The sequence below is a fragment of the Plasmodium cynomolgi genome, chromosome 14 (genome assembly GCF_000321355.1).
Source record: "Plasmodium cynomolgi strain B DNA, chromosome 14, whole genome shotgun sequence".
Lineage (NCBI taxonomy): Eukaryota > Apicomplexa > Aconoidasida > Haemosporida > Plasmodiidae > Plasmodium > Plasmodium cynomolgi.
Window position 1 is genome coordinate 2,654,566 of NC_020407.1, and position 16,960 is coordinate 2,671,525.

The 16,960-nt window shown below is 41.6% G+C and overlaps 4 protein-coding genes across 4 annotated transcripts in view; 2 read left to right on the top strand and 2 right to left on the bottom strand.

Moving 5' to 3' along the window:
- PCYB_146870 (hypothetical protein) overlaps positions 1-824 on the top strand; it is a gene marked incomplete at both ends in the record, with an annotated part of 4,514 nt that extends 3,690 nt beyond the window's left edge. The window contains 3 exons of the mRNA XM_004225158.1: positions 47-232; positions 424-593; positions 780-824. Coding sequence (XP_004225206.1) covers positions 47-232; positions 424-593; positions 780-824 — 401 coding nt within the window. The remainder of the gene's footprint in view (positions 1-46; positions 233-423; positions 594-779) is intronic.
- Positions 825-2,082: 1,258 nt separating this feature from the next.
- PCYB_146880 (hypothetical protein) lies at positions 2,083-4,953 on the bottom strand (the record flags this gene model as incomplete). Its single annotated transcript, XM_004225159.1, has 3 exons — positions 2,083-4,257; positions 4,300-4,343; positions 4,431-4,953. The coding sequence occupies 3 exons, from the start codon at positions 4,951-4,953 to the stop codon at positions 2,083-2,085; spliced, it is 2,742 nt and encodes a 913-aa protein (XP_004225207.1).
- Positions 4,954-9,762: 4,809 nt separating this feature from the next.
- On the top strand, positions 9,763-12,828 carry PCYB_146890 (hypothetical protein; the record flags this gene model as incomplete). The annotated part of the gene is made up of 2 exons (XM_004225160.1): positions 9,763-9,939; positions 9,979-12,828. 2 exons carry the CDS (start codon positions 9,763-9,765, stop codon positions 12,826-12,828), a joined length of 3,027 nt encoding a protein of 1,008 aa, XP_004225208.1.
- A 1,385-nt stretch (positions 12,829-14,213) lies between these two features.
- PCYB_146900 (hypothetical protein) lies at positions 14,214-16,697 on the bottom strand (the record flags this gene model as incomplete). The annotated part of the gene is made up of 2 exons (XM_004225161.1): positions 14,214-14,573; positions 14,634-16,697. The coding sequence occupies 2 exons, from the start codon at positions 16,695-16,697 to the stop codon at positions 14,214-14,216; spliced, it is 2,424 nt and encodes an 807-aa protein (XP_004225209.1).
- Between the last annotated feature and the right edge of the window lie 263 nt (positions 16,698-16,960).

Genomic DNA, 16,960 nt, shown 5'->3' on the forward strand with positions numbered 1-16,960 from the left:
ACTAAAAGTGTTTCTTTTTTTTTTTTTTTTTTGTCCCACTTTGCAGTCCGTTTGGATAGTGCAAGCGAGGAACGAAGAAAAGAAATTACGAGCAAGCTAAATGACCTGTTGGGATTGAATCACTCTGTGTACAGTACTGAGTTGTTAAAAGAAGTTAGGACACAATATATCGAAAATTTTGTAAATTTTTTTAACGAACATAAGAAGGGCGACTTGCGTTATTACCAATCAGGTGAGTTATCATTTCTGGTCCTGCGATCCGATTGAACTAATAACTTGTGTAACCCCCCCTCGACATTATTTGTTTTATCCTTTCCTCCTTTGTGGGAATAGCTCATCTTTGTTCTCTTCACAGGAGAGGTCCGTATACGTGCATATAATAACATTCATATGTGTGTATATTTTTTTCCCTAATATTTGTAGCCCTAGAAATATACCTAGATTGTGGAGAAAAGGTAGACGAAAAACTTTTGGAAAAGACCAACGTGGATCCCAAGAAGAATAAACTAACGAGGTGTTTTAAATTTCTCCGATTTTTAATTAAATGGCAAGAGAAGCACGTAGAGTTTGCTCCCCTGTTGGACCACTTCAAGGTAACCTCCTTTTTGTTTTTGCTGCCATTTTGTCCCACTAATGCGGGGTGCGGCGCGGTGCGAAGTGGTGCTGTGCGAAGTGATGCAGTGCGAAGTGCTGCACGAAATTAGAGCCCCCTTTTGCGAACCCTGTGCGCGCAAATTTGTGAATCATTTTTTTTGCCCCTCCTTCCCTTCCACCACCAGACCTGCTGCAGGGAAGCGTTCCCGCTAGCAACGGCATTCCAGTGAACCCGACAAGGAGTAAAAAGGAGAAGAACCCGTCGCATTCGGATTCGCGCGTTCAATAGACATGGTAAAAACAGTCAATCTGGAAAAAAAAAAAGGGGGGGAAATTTACACGTCTGTGCATTTCCTGCGCATATGGCGTACGTTTATGGAGAAAATTCACATAAGCGCACAACATTTTCTGGTTAGACTTAGCAGCTTAAAAAAGCGTGTACATCTGCTCACGATGCGTGGTGCGTGAATGGGAGAGTACCCCTTTTTAATTTTTTTTCCCCTCTGTCGCTATTTACTGTGTATCAATTTGGCTAGTTGTCCCCCTTTTGATAAACTCTTCATAACTGAAAAGGAAAACATCATCGCTGCTTATAGCGGTACGGACAAAAGGGGAAGCGAATGCGTGGTTGAGCGCTGTGGTTGAGCGGCGTGGTTGAGCGGCGTGGTTGAGCGGTGTGGTTGAGCGGTGTGGCTGAGCGGTGCTGCTGCTCCCCCGCTTTTTCATCCCCCAGCGCAGTTCCCAAAAGTGGCCACAAACACGCGCAGGTATAACCGCTCGGATGGCGTATCCATTAAGAATGCAAAACAAACGGAGCGACGGAGTGAATTCTTAATAACGAAATGGATGAGGGTCGCGAGAAGGAAGTCCCTTCCCGTTTCCCATAAAGAGAGCGTTATGTATATTTAATTATTGCAATATTTGAAAATAGATGGAGGGGGGGAAAAAAAAAAAAAATGCGACTCCTGCACGGGGATAGCCATTTGTTTTGAAGAGTGTGGCCCCTGGGTAAACACATGTGCAGGAGGTACCTCGATGGGTAGCGGCAAATTTGCATTTATTGACGCAAAAAAAAAAAAAATGCACACCGTGTGGTGCGTGGGGGGAAGTGTTAACGCTCCCATTTCCCTAGGCATATATTCCATAGTATAGGCATATATGATGCTTCCCCTTTGGCCGTCGCCCCTGACAAAGGGGCATTGTCCACCGTATAGTGAACCAACTGGATGATGGCACCATTTGGTACTCCTCTGTGCACACAAGTTGGATATTCACCCCGTTGTAATTCTGCCAGAATGGAAGCTCATTTTGTATTTTTTCCCCTTTGGGGCGTTTTAAAAAGGAGCGCAGGTAATGGCTCTTCTTCTCCCGCATTGTGTATATCTTTGCATGCCGGTTGGTCAAAAAAAATTTTTTTTTTTTTTTTTTTTTTCTACTTCTTCTCCTTCTTCTTCCCCTTCTTCTCCTTCTTACGTCCCCCCCTGGGGTCTACGCGTTCTGCCGCTTCTTCATGAGCTTCTCCCTAATTTCCTTAATCTTATCGATGATTTCATTCTTCGATTCGTAGATACAGCAGAGGTACTTTTCCGACTTCATCCAAGCATCAAATTCTGGGGAGTTGACATTTTTAGGCCAAGGTGTATAATGCAATAAGTAATTTTTGCTATTAGCCCAGACAACGATTTGCTGATATAGGTGGGGAAGGAATTCCTTTTCGAAAGACTTAAAGACGATGGCATCGTCAAGAGTTAATCTATGTCTTTCCGATTCCCACAGCTTCAATTGTGTGATCACGTTGACAGGTATAGAGCTTTTAAAATTGCTTCTGCCTGGGTGTGCATAGGACTCCAAAAATTTGATAATTTGATTTGCAGTAATATCCGAGTTGTAAGCATTTAGGACACTCCTTCTGGTCAAAATTCCTACGACCATGTTGGGAGTCCTTGCTTGTAATTCACATAAATGACTTAAAATATTTATCTTCAATGTTGAATTGGTGTAGAGGTAGACTTTAAAATTACTCTGTACAATTAGCCCCATTTCGAGATTATTGTTTCCATTAATTTTTTTTTCTGTGGATAAATGATGGCTAGCTAATTCGTGTGTAGATTTTGTTTTATCTATATTTTGATGGGTATCACTTGTGGGGGGTCTTTTCTTTTTTTCCTCTTGCAATAAGGAATAGTGGTGAAAATATTTTTCGCTTATTTTCTTCGCCCCCCCATCCATGTGACCATGTCTGCCCATGCCTATGGTGCGTGTGGTCACAACGTTGCTGCTGTTGCTGGGGAGATGATTGTCCCCTACATCCTCACCATACGCGCTATACTCGTTGTATGCGTTTTCAGACCCCCCCTCAAGCGTCAGGCTGTTCATCACAGCCACGTAATTCTGTACATTTAAATTATTTATCGTTAGAAGCAATGCGTAGGGAGTTACAAAGACGTAGTCCTCACTGCGCTTTAAGAAAAGACCAATGTGGATGCCAAAATTGATAAATTCCTTCTGCGATTTGGTTAAATTATCGAGGTATATGGGATGGCTAATGGTACACTGACTAATAGAAAGGATCAGCAATAGGGTTTCCTTCACATACAGTTCTGACTTTTTTTGGTCCTTCTTTTCTTCCGTCACATAGCAGGGGGTTCCGCCTCCATCATTTTTTACCTTCTCTTGATGTGTTGTGTGGATATGGTTGCTGTAAATGTCGTCGCTTCCACGATGCTCGGGGTAAGCAGTATGGTTCGCATACGTGCCATAGACAGAGTAATCGATTTCCCCTTTCTGGGCATTCGCAGAGCTTCCTCCACCACTACCGGTGTTCGCGCTACTACTGTCCTTCTTATATTTGGTGGATATTTCCCGTGCGATGTTTGTGACGTAGCCATCATCTATTATGAGCAAATATTCGAGCACCAGGGATATTATCCTACTTCGTATGTCCTTGAGAAACCATGAGAAGGCTTCTCGACTCATGTTCACTGCCTTGTTGCTATTCGCATCATCCTGTAGTATGAAGTTTTTTCTCTTGAGCACTTCGATTAGGCTATCGCATGGGGTATACGAAGGGGGGCTTTCCTTTCTTGAACTTGAATAGAAAAAAGAATACTCATTATTATTATTATTATTGTCTTCCTCTAGGTAGCCATTTTCCTCACTTTGCAAGCTCCTATAATACAGATCATTCTGCTTGTAGGCATAAACTCCCTTCTTCTTTTTTTTTTTCTTCTTCTTTTCCCTACTATGATGATGCGTATAATACTGATTTGCATCGTGGCTATTCAGCTTGTGTGCGCTTCCACTTGGGGGGGCTCCTTCCACAGATTCACCCTGTTCGTAGTAGTACCCGTACTGATCATATTTGGCTTCTTCATTTGGGCCTTTCTCGTATTTTTTCCTATAGTTTTGGTTTCCCCGCTCCTCCGCAGTGTGGTCTTCATTGTCTGAGTTATCCCCCTCATCGTCTCCGTCGTCTTCCCCGTCGTCTTCCCCGTCATCCTCCCCGTCATCCTCCTCCTCGTCGTTCTCCTCCCCGTTGTCCTCCTTCCCCACGGTATAATTCACCACGGTATAATTCACCACATTATGAGTGGCTCCCCCGTAGGGGAAGTGGCCATAGGGGCGGTACTCCTCATCGTCTGTTTGATTCTTTTTCCTTCCTTTCTTCGAAGGGGTATAAGAGGAAGAGGAGGCTTTTTTGTCTACATTTTTATTCCTGTTGAGGTCACCCTTGTCGTCATTTCGATTACCTGGAAAGTTAGCATATGGAGGGTGTACCTCCTGTCTGTGCTCCAAGGATATGCCATTATTATAAATCATGTAATTATTTATATGACTTAATTTGGGGGACGCAATAAAATGGAGCAAATTGTTCCATCTCATTTGTGCATAATTCGCAATTTCTTCTTTCGTCGGATATAAATTTTTTTCATGCAGATTTTTTTCTTTTTCCATTTGTTCCTTCGCGTTATTATTAAATATAAAAATTTTATCTTCTCTATTTTTATAAATTTTGTTCAGCATTGTATGTCTGAATTTTTCATTTATTTTATACTGATTGTAATTATCCTTTTTTGTTTCACTTTCTACAAGTATTTTTGCTTCGACCAAATTTTTTATGCATTCACTTAATTTTTTTAGAGAGTTTGGATTAATCCACAAGCGCATTGCTCTTTCGGATACCACCTGCTGTATGAACAACAATCTTGAAATGATAATTTGTTCTAACTCGTTTAGGGATCGTAATATTGCCTCATGTGCTAGGGAGTCTTCGAACAGGTAGCTCCATATTTTTTCATTCAGTTCCTTCATGTAGTCATAAATTTCCATATTTTCGATATTTTTTCGCGTCCTCACCATTTTGGCCTCCGTCTATATATCTGCTCGTCTGTCCGCTCGTCTGTCCGCTCGTCTGTCCGCTCGTTTGTCCGCTCGTTTGTCCGCTCGTTTGTCCGCTCGTTTGTCCGCTCGTGTTGTCTACGCGCGTTGCGTTGCGTTTTCTGTATTCTATGCTCGGTTGGGCATCATGGAGGAACGTGTCTCCCCTGTGAAGCGATCACTTCAGGGGGGCGCACCAGATGAAGCAGCCAAGGGTACGTTTCCGCGGGGTTATTTACCTCGTACGGTTGGCATGGCTCGTGTGGATCGCGTGGATCGCGTGGCTCCTGTAGATCGTGTGGCTCGCGTGGCTCCTGTGGCCGTTCGTTCGAGCGGCCCTGATTTGCTGTACTCGGCTCCACCCTGGTTCATGGCATTCTTTTTAACTACACTGTTGCCGCACTCGAAGGTTGCCTCCCTTTGACCGCATTCATTTTTTACGCCCTGGCAGTTATCTCTTAGGGGGGGGGAAGTCCCAGTTCGTTAAGCACGTGGCAATATTTACACGCGTAACGAAGTGGATTGGCGCGTCCATGAAGGGGCAATTATACGTATGCATGCGTGGTACATATGCATCCCCCCTTTTATTCAGCTAACTGGTCATGTCGGCGAAGATGTACGGCGACAAGTAGAGGTGTCAAATTGGGATGAATAGGGTCGCGGCAGGAATGCGAGAAAAAAAATTACAAACCATTGAAGGGATATACGCGTGAGCTGATAAGCGAATGAGCGGATAACTGTTACGTGAGAAAAAAAAAAAGTGAGCAGCTTCCCGCTTAGTTAGACTACTTAACAGAAACGCATTTTATTTTTATAGCGCCCTTGGCATAATAAGCTAAGCATCTACTGGGGGAAGAATAGAACATTTTATCAAAATCAATTGTGCACAATTTTTACACCATTTTTGGAGCGGAAAGAAAACTTACGCGGCAGCAAAAAAGAGAATAAGCCATTTTTTTTTTTTTTATTACAAAAAAGTGGCAGCACGAGGGGGAATACTACCATATGCTGCTATGCCTGTTCTTCATTTTTTTCGCTCTTTACAAAATTGTTCCTGCTGCAAAAACGTGTACCCACAATTATTGGGAAAGAAATGCTTGGATTGCTTCTGTTGGTGAAGAAAGCATGAAAATGGGGCTCCCATTATTATTCTGTTCGAAAATTCACATCACGGGAGTGTTCGTTAAGCCGTGTCCTCATAAAGGCATAAAGCAGTAGAGCAGTGTAGCAGTGTAGCAGCCATGAAGGATGTCGCAGCTGTTGGACACAACAGGAAAATGGGATGGAGTAGGTAGCCTTTTCCAAAGGAGAAAGCCCCTTTTCAATGCCACTCTGGATGATGCAGAATATGTGTCGTATTACTTCAGTTCACATTCGCCAAACAATTTATAGCCCAGTTACACGTTGTAATTTTTTTTTTTTATCATCACGGTGTAGCTTACCCACACTGATGAGTTTTACCCTTACAGAGAAATTTCTTCTTTTCCCCATCATATACACGAACAGGAGGTGTTCTTTTCCACCCCTCAACACAGGTCCTCTTTCTCATAAACAAACCGTTTGTGTAAAATGGGAATTGACCTGGGGTGACATAAATAGTTAATATAAAAAAATGGTAAAATGGTCAACCTTTTCTCGTTGGGTCACAACAGATGAGGGGGAAAAAAATAATAAGCGTACCCATTGTGTTTTGTTCCACGGGGATATAACCCACCGGGATTGGGAGAAGCATTATAAATTTTGTCGATCCATAAGTGAAAAAATGCGCTTCTTGCATGACTTAAAAAAAATGTATAGAAACATTTAAGGGATGACTAAAAAGGTATATGATAACAAAAGAGTGAAGGTTCACCCATATGGAAATTTCCATTCGCTTGACGTTTTAAATTTTTTTTTTTTTTTTTTTTCCACCACATTTTGGCTAGTCCTTTACGAAGATAGCTATCAAAATTTTGTTAACGCCACGAGAGGTGCACTTTCGGTGTTGAAAATAATACCTAATTAAAATTGAGGAGAAGAAAAAAGTTTTGTCGACGAATACTTAGTCAAGATCATTGCTATAGTATTTGTGATGTTTTATTGTTATAAATAAACAGATTATCAAAAGTGATGATGAAAAGGCGCGGCTCTATAAATGAAAATATTTCGATTTCCTTCAACTTCTTTAGGAGTTGTTGGGAATCCGAAACAAAGATGATCAATTTTGACCTTCAGAGATTCTTCTCTTGTTGGCCGAAAAATCATGAGCTTGTCGCCAGCTGAACTTTAACCACGCTCAAAAAGCACAATAATGACACAATTAAAAAAAAAAAATAAAATAATATATAATAACTGTAACGCTTTATTTGCGGTCGTAGCAGTTGGAGGTAGAAAAAATAGTCCCACGAAAAAGGAAGGGAGCACAGTGTTATTTTATAACGGTTATAAATTCTTATTGTTAATAGGGGATGTATCCAATAAATTAAGTATGTTCTGAATGAATAGCTTTTTTTTTCTTTGCCTTTCTTTTGTATTATATATTTTTTCTGAGTTCCTGAAAGTTGTTGTGCAGGTTTTTTTTTTTCTTTATATTCAGGGTTTAATGCCATAAAAGCAGAAAGAAAAAACTGATAAAATTAAAAAAAGATAAAAATGGTGAACATATTTTTTCACTTGTAAGTGAATAATTGTATGGGAGGCACTTTTTTTATTCTTCTATGCTTTTTCCGCACGTTGTATATATTATATATGACTGAATTTTGTATCACCTCGGAAAAAAGAATTTTTAAATGTTCTTTGTACAGCTGTAAAATAAGAGATAACTTTTGAATATTCATCTGTACTAATTTTCTTCTGAAAATGCGAAGTTGGTTATTTTTTTCTCCATATAGTTATAACTTCCTTTGCACAAATTTGTATAGGAAGAAAAATTGTAGAAGGATTATATCATCATTCGTTCATCTTAAAAAGAGTACATATTATATTTTATAGCAAAAATTTTCTGTTGCTTTACACTCGTTATTTGCCCATATTTTTACAATTTTGCCATCGGAAAATTGACGTTTTCTTGTTTTTAAATTAACCCTAATTGAGTTTTCCAAAGAGTTTGAGGAAGTGGTAACATTGGAAGTTGCCGCATAACGGCGTGATTAATTAACGGGGTAATATAATAGAGGATAATGCGAAACGTATGTATTCCGTTTTAGCTTTACCATTTTTCTTGGTAGTGAAAAAATGAACAACGTATCGCGGTCTGATTTTCTACACCCTAACTTTAGAAGGCAAACTCGTTTTGCATCCCTTTTGTAGCAATTTAAAAAGGCCACTGAAGTGGTGAAGTCTTTAAATGTGTTACTGAGGGTATTCGTCAAAGGTGAGGAAGCCTTTTTCGAGGAACAATTTTATGCAAGCATCAATTTTTGCATCGATATGAAAATTTCGGATTGCCATTCCGTTGAAGGGGATACATACATATATATATACATACATACGTGTGTGCGAATGGGCCAATCGTATGGGAGGTATAGGCTGCTGTAGGTTACGGTTAAAGGTGACGGAAAAGAAAACAGACACTGCTGTGACGCTATTTTTTCCCCTTAATCCCTTTGTGATGGTTGTTGCGAAACTGTTGCGATGCTGTTGCGACGCTGTTGCGAAACTGTCCTAGGGAAATAATGTTGGGACGAGGGGAGGGGAACGGGGGGTACGTATATATATCATATATTCTAATGTGTTTCCCCCGTCCACACATCATATGAGGTGGGGGGTATTTGCAAAAGGTTACTTCTCGTGTCCATTCCAAATGTGCAAAAAAGGAAAAAAAAAGGTGCAGCCAGTATACACGTTTTGTATGCGGCAAAGAGGCAGGAATGCTCCATGTGATGTGATTTAAATAACATCGTTGGGGAGGACGTGGAAGTACCTTATTGTCCCCATTGCGCAATTCGTCTTTACGCAGCTGGACGCAATGACTGAACATTTTTGTAGCACATTTGGGGAAGGGAATGAGGCTTTCTCTCTCCATAGGTAGCCACAACTGGGCATACACGTCAGCACTGCACCACCTCTTAGAATGTTAACTAATTTGACATTCTGCTTTTGCACCTCACCTGACAGTTGTGTGCGTCCGCTAAGCGTTAGGCATATATATCGGGTGGTGAGTTAGATTCACTTGATGAACACTCTCCCTCGAACAGATTAGTAAACTATGCATTCGCGCGAGAGGTGTGAAGCGCATTTACGTGGGTAGCGCGTGTAGCGCGTGTAGCGAATTACCTAGCCGCGTGGGAGCTACCCCGTTTACCATTTTCAGCAACAACGCGCTGCTACTTTTTAGCCGAACTTCACCCCACGGTTAAAAGGGTTCCTTTTTTAAACCCCGCGTGGAGCAAAAAAAAAAAAAATAATAATAGAAAAACAAACAAATAAATTGCAACGTGGAATGTAGCTACGTACTTTTAAGAGATAACCGAGGAGGGCATGATTTTTTCTCCTTTTCTTTAAACAAATATGGGAGAGGAAATTTCATTTTCTCCCCTTTCTGTTGTTCCCGCCCTTTTTTTTTTTTTCATTATCACCTCTTCAAGTTGTTCATTTTTTTTTTTTGTTAAAAATGTGAATGGCTGCAGTGAGGTACCTCTCTTGGCACAATTTCACCCCTAGCATGTTTTCCCAACTGAAAGAGAGAGCAAAAGAGGAACAAACGAAGGGGTGGATATTAAAAGAAGAGCTCGTTTACAAGAAGTGTGTGCGTGTGTTATGTATATGAGGGAAGGTTCCCAGAAGAGGTATACATTGCACGAGATCTTCTACATGAGAGCTCTCCTCAGCGCTGTCCTCCTATCGGTACTATTTTCCCTGAGAAACCAAAGCAAGGTGAAATGTTATAAGATCCATGGGAGGTTAAGAAGCTATAAAAGGAATGCAGCTGTTACGATTTCTAAAAATACAGATGAGTCGAAAAGCGAAATTGCACAGAACAGCAGTTTGGTGAAAAGAAAAAAGAGATATTCTTTTACCCCTCTGAAGAGGAACACAATAAAAGATATAAAAAGAAGAATAAAATTTAATGAGAAAAATGTGAGACCTCGAAATGGATCCTTTAGTAAAAAAAAAGACATACATAAATCGCTAATCGATGATATTAATAAGGAGATGCTTAAGGAAAGTATCAAATATGTGGGAACTAATTATGACAGAGAAGAGATCGCCAAACATAATATTCTTCCCCTACCTGTGGAGGATAAAACGTCCGAATGTTACAACTGTTTGGTGCTATGTAAGGGTATGCCATTTCATGTGGACAATGATAAAATTAGGGAATTTTTTAAGCCACACAAACTTGTGGATAAATATACAATTTTTATAAAAGACAAGAAAGGGAATTTCTTCGGAGATGTTATTGTTAGATTTACAAACAAAAAAGAGAAACTACTGGCATTGAAAAATAAAAATTTCAAATTTCTAATGCACAGGTATATACAGCTGTATAATATTAATGAAGAGCATTATGAGGAATACTTTAACGTGGGTTATAAAAACCCTCCTTCATATAAAAATTACGTCCCTATTAAGAATGTCATTGTGTCGAGTGCTCTTGAGGAAGTCGACCCGTTTGCCGAGGGAGGAAGTACCGATAGGGATAACACATCACCCAATGTGCATGCCACTTCCGATGAACAGTTCCAGTATCACTCCTTTTTTTGTGACAACCTAGATAATGATGCTGAGACAAAAGAACTTAGAGAAAAGGTGAACAAGAAAGGCATTCTTCTGAAAAGTATATACACAGGGAAAAAACTCAGAGGGAGAATAACTTCTGTGCATCCTTATGGAGTTTTCGTGGACTGTGATGTGTATGTTAAGGACAAGAATGATCGATTTATAAAAATACTGGCTCTACTACATAAGAACAAACTAACCATAAATATAGGACTCCCCACGGACCCTTTACCAGAACAGGAGGAGAAAGAATTAATACTACAAAAAAATATGAATATTATTGTGTACGTGGATAAAATTATAAAAAGGGAGATTCATCATAGTGTAAGTAATCCTAGGGATGGAAAAAATAATTTAATTTTTTTTAACCTCACTTTTGATTCCTCCATAACGGAGGAGAAAATCCAGTGGCTTCAGAATCTCAAGTTGAGAAGGCAGTCCATTGAGGAAAAAATGAAAACATGCAACGACAGATTTTTGAGCATGTCTTCGGAGGGGGGGGCACCGAGAGGAGTGGCGAGAGGCGTGGCGGGTGTGGAGCCCGAAGTGACGGGGGGGGAGGACCCATCGGAAGGGGACCATCCATCCCAAGTGGTGGAAGCAGACATAACTGAAGGGACAGACAAAACGGCAAGGATAGCCGCTCTGAAAGGGGAAAAAATGGGCAGTAGCCACAAAATGGACAGTAGCCACAAAATGGACAGTAGCCACAAAATGGACAGTAGCCACAAAATGGACAGTAGCCACAAAATGGGCAGTAATCACAAAATGGACAGTAGCCACAAAATGGACAGTAGCCACAAAATGGGCGATGTGCATGCTGGGAATTTCAACATGCAGAGCTGCAAAACGGAGGAATTTTCCTCTTCGGAAGAGAACCAAAAATCGAAATTGAACAGCAGCGCCAAGAACAAAAAGAGCGACAGCCGTAGGTCAAGCAAAATCTACCTGATGAAGGACACACACTGTGATTATAATTTTGTGCGGAAAAAATGGACCAAACTGGGGGGAGTGAGAGCAGTGTGTGATTTGAGCAGCAACGCTGAAGAGGAACAGCCTGAGGGGACACAGAAAAATGAAAAAAGAACGCCAAGCGGAAATGCAAAAGGGAATGCAAAAGGAAATGCAAAAGGAAGAAACAAAATGAAGAAGAAGAAGAAAAAAAATTTAGACGACGGTGACGTTTACGATGAGGACGACAATTTTGATGAAATTTTTAAGCTCGAAGTGGGCGATGCAGAGGGACAGGAGGAGAACGGCGAGGAGGTGTACAATGGCACTGAAAACGTGGAACATGTGGTGGATGCTGAAAAAGCGGAAAGCGAGCAGGGGAGCCTCAGCGACGACAAAAATAAGAGGAGCGAAAAAAAGGGGACTAACCACTATAACGACGAAATGAAGGGAATTCTGGACGACATTTTTAGGAAGCGAGAAGACGGAGGAAGTCCTTCAAAAAAGGCTTCTATAAAGGTGCGCTCTGATAAATGTAAGGAAGGCGCCACTGGGGAACAGACACTTGGACGACCAAGCTTCGAAGATGTAAGTGACAGATCCAAATGGACCAACGATATCCGAAAAGAGGAGTCGCTATTTTATTCGAAAATGTTCGGACTGAAAACGGATATAAACGACTTCTATTCAGATGGCCCACGGAGGAAGGACGCTGGTGGGGTTGGGAAGAACTCGGGTGACATGGAGGAGCTCATGAAGCTCAGGGAAGGTGGAGACAAGTGGGGGGCCTCGTCAAGTGACATCCAGGCGGAGACTTTAAATTTTGAAGGTTTAGAAAGTTGGATGGAGCGGGGCAAAATGGAGGAGATGGCAACAGAGGAGGGACTCGAAGAGGAGGAAGCGCCTAAAAAGGAAGAAGCGAGGGAGGGACTCGAAGAGGAGGAAGAACCTAAAAAGGGAGAAGCGGGGGAGGGACGCGAACATGGACTAACTATCGACGAAGCGAATGCGGACCAACTAAATTCAATAATTAGCGGGAAAGACGGAGAGACTCTCGATTTTTCACACTTCGCAGAAATGACACCAGAAGAACTGAAAAGAGAAATATACAAAAAAAAATTTCTTCTTCCCATAGACGTATCAACAGAGAGCCTAAAAAATCGCCTAATACAAATATGTATTTGTGAAAAAAAAAATAAAATTTGATAATTATCCATTTATTAGGTACTACCTGTTCGACTTCAATGTGCCAATAGAAGACATCAAACTGTTCGTTCTGGCAAATAGAAAATTTTTAAATAAAAAAAACATAACATGTAACCTTTTGAATTCCCTAAATTTGAACGAATTGAAGTACCTGCTTCATAAGTCGATGGAAAATATACGTCTGTGGGAACCTGAAGATTATATAAAGAGGAAGGTTCTAAATTTGAATAAAGACCTTCTGCAAAAGCAAAACATGAATCACGTAGATGATGTAGATGCAAACAATTTACTCATATTGTGGAATGACTTTAAGGACTTTCTCCTAAATTGTGTGTATGGAAATGACACCACGAGTGACTCCTGGGGGACAGACTTCACAGATGTTCCAGTGACCAACTGGGAACCAACCACATCGTACCGTACAAACAACACACACACACAAAAATATTTGAACAGAATGAAAAATATGGAGAAAGAAAACTTTTTCATTAGCAAGAAGCAACCCGTCGATGATGTACTTGAAAGGCAAATAAATAAAAAAAAAATGGAACATATGGACCCTTTTGAAAATGCATTAAGTACATTAAATAAAGAGCTTGAAGAAAACGAAACGGAGCTGCCAGACAAGATAAGCCTCAAGGAAGCTATGAAAATTCTGAACGACAGAAAGTACATGAAAAAGGTTAAGCGATCTCTCAATAACGACTCAGATGATAGGACAAATGAAGAATACATTGGAAAAATTATTAGCCTAATTTTGAGGCATAAAAGCTATTTCAAGGAAGAACTGAGCGAGGCCGTCCTGAGGAAGAAGCCCCACGAGGAGCTAATTGTAAGCAGAAAGCGGCCAGTGGGCGCAGCTGAGGGAGAGAGAGAGAGAGAGAGAGAGAGGGAGGGAGACGAACCAACGGCGCAGCCAATGAGCGGCGCTCCCGCGCGGGTTAGCTTAGAGATCAACCCTAAACCCGGAACTAACCCCACTTCTATGCACCGCGTGCTTTACCCCCTCCCCGCAGGTCCTCCTTGATCAGCTGCCCGCCGACCTCATAGAAGACTTACTCTGAAAAGGGCAGCTGTGCCCCGTTTCTCATTTTTTTCCGTTCGAAACGCCATCCTCGCAGTTGCAAAAAAGCGGCTTTAAAAAAAAAAATTCCACGCAATGGGCAACACAAGTTTGTTTAAATTATTGTTAAAAAATTAAAAGAAAAAAAAAAAACTTGGCAAAAGGGAAGGCATATAATACATACACACGTGCGGCGTGCAAATGTCGACAAAGCGCCACTTAGTCCCACCTACCCTTAAACGACCCAGTCGCTTCCATTTTCGTCTATTCCCACTTTAAGGGAACCCCAACGGAGGCACTCTGCTGACCACGCTCGCTTTCGCTACTGCATAACGGTGAAGTGCACATTCTGCACGTATTTCAAAACGTTTTGGATTAAGAGCCGATACCCTTGGTCCTGGTTACTCACCACGTCGCTGGCCACCTTCTGCCTAAGCAGGAGCTCCTCCAAGGTCCTGAATTTCCCGGCTAACCTCCCATTTCTGTTCTTAGAATAAGCTGCTAACTTTTTGTGCACCCTCAAGAGAATCCTATTACTTTCGTCTGAGAACTTCTGTTGAAATGCCTGAGTCCAGCGGAGAGCCACATCCAACATTTCGCCGATCATTTTGTTCACTTCTGCATCTAGGATATACGCACTTAACTTGGCGTAACTCTCACCAAAGTAAATTTTCAATGCGGGCTTGATGAAAGGGGCAAAAGAAATCACCACCGCGAGGAAGTATTTCTCCAGATGTATTACCTTCTTCGTCATAAGGAAAGATATCAAGTATTTAACCAAAATGGTGTTTACCCAACTTTTGAAGTACGCGCTGGACAGCAGCTGGACGATATCCGTCGGGGTCAGCTTATTCTCCTTTACCCTACTCTTTACCATCGTTCTGAATGACCCACACATTCTCAAATTGGTTAGTAGATACTCGTAGGTACTCAAAATGTATATGTTAGGTAATGAAGTGACTATGCTGGCTGCGTCCAGATCGTCCTCTCTATATATCATGGGCCTGATTTCCAAACAGGCAGCGCTGCCATTCTTGCAATTATCCGAAATGTACGAAACGGCGTATTCATAATTCTTTAACAGTTTTGGATCGTTAAAAGCTAAGTTTTTCATGAGCACTGGTCTGCTTAGCTTACTCCTATTTTTGACTATGCACTGTTCCGCGGCCATTTGTAGCTCTCCCGTTATGGACCGTCCATCCTCCTTCCCACTTCGTGAAAAGATCCTTTTTATGCCAGTACTGCTACCGACACTGGCACTGCGACTGACATTGGCTCCGACATTGCCGCCAACCTTGCCGCCGACCTTGCCAGACGGTTTGCTATATTTATGCAGGAAAAGGTCCCTCTGGTAGGTGCTAAACAGGGTGACTACACTCGGTGTCTTCGAAACTTGCCTGTCATTTTTCGAACCCTGCTGCTGCGTGTGAGCTGCTTTAGAATCGCCCTGCGATCCAGGGGACACCCCTTTAGGCATGTCCACCCTCTTGCTTTTCCTAAATTTGTTGAAAAAATCGTCCATCTTACTTTTTCTGCCCTCTGGCTGATAAGACGAAGCGGATTTTTTAATCCCTCTAACTGGTAATACTTCACTACGATCCAGGTGTGTGGCATTATCCAACGAATTGTACCCTGGTTTCGCTCTTCTTCGATTTATTTCATCCTCGTATTGCTCCTCTCCGGGGATTACATTATAAAGGTGATTCATGGAGTCGGAACTATCTGTGTAACTGTCTAAAGGTTTGCTATAATCTTCCTGTAGGGGTGAACTTGAGCTACTCATTGATTTTTTGTTCTCTGTTGGAGGATGCATTTGTCGGCTGAAGTCCTCCTCTGGGTAGGAATAAAGATTAGGAGGTGCTGACCTATTTGAGCCATTCCTTCCATAAGCATAGTCATACACATAACTGCTCGGATCTCTCACTCTTTCACTTTCACGGGAGGGTGATACTTCTGCACCACTGCCACTCATATGATTTATAGCATTTCGTCTTTTATCCGTCCTTGAAAGTTGCATAAGATCATTTGTCTGCCTATTGTCTCTTGGTTTCACAAATTGAATGTCTTCATAAATAGAGGACATGTCGGCATCATATGCATTGGATTCGTTACTTCGAAGGTCACTACTGCTATTTGAGATGCCCAACGAATCGTCCTCCGTATCGCTCATGTAGTCATCCATTCTGAGTCCTAACCTTTTGTTAAAATTTTCGAAATCTTTGCCTAAATAAACATTACCCTTTGGGCTCATTCTTCCCCCTTCCTCTCTTCGAGGAGGTTCGTCATCCAGGTAGCCATCTCGGTTTCCATACTTTATGGGGTTTCTGTCATCTTCCTCTTCTTGGTCGTATGTTTGCCTCATTTGATGAGAGCTTCCACGCTGATGCTGCTGATCGTTGCGATAATCACGTTGGTAGTAATTTTCGAGGTTACCCCCGTAGTCATTATCCTCGTCAGAGTCATCATCCGAATCGTCGTCTACGCTGAATGACCTTTTCTCTATGGGAAGGGCACTGTTTCTACGCACTGGACCGTATGATGTCCCTGGCTGCTGTTCGTCATAGATAGCTGTGTTTTGTCCTCTATTTAAGGGGGGTTCCATCCCTTGTGAACTTCTTTCGAACGATATATTTTCATTCGAGTCTCTTCGTTGTCTGTCTTCGCTGCCCCCCTGCTCGAACCGTTTTATGAGGTCACTTACACGTCCTCTTTTCGGTGGCTGACCGTTCACATCTCCGATGTTCCAAGAGAGTAACAGAAACGCACAGGAGATGGCGTAAATGGAGAAGATACACTTTGGCACCATTTTAGGAGTGACAGCGGTTTACGAAAGGTGCAGATGAGGATGAGCACAAAAGTAGAAAAAAATTTGGAAATGTTAACAAGATGCAATTTTTGTGGGGATAAAAAGTTGACATAAATCTTTGCCTTGTTGTATGAGCAAAAAAATGTAATACGGGTTTTTCGTCCAAACGAGGTGAAGATAATTTCGTTTGGCCTTAACCTTTGTTTTATTTTTCCGAACTATTTTGTTCTTACTGTTTTATAAGACTTGTTATTGCTTTGTGA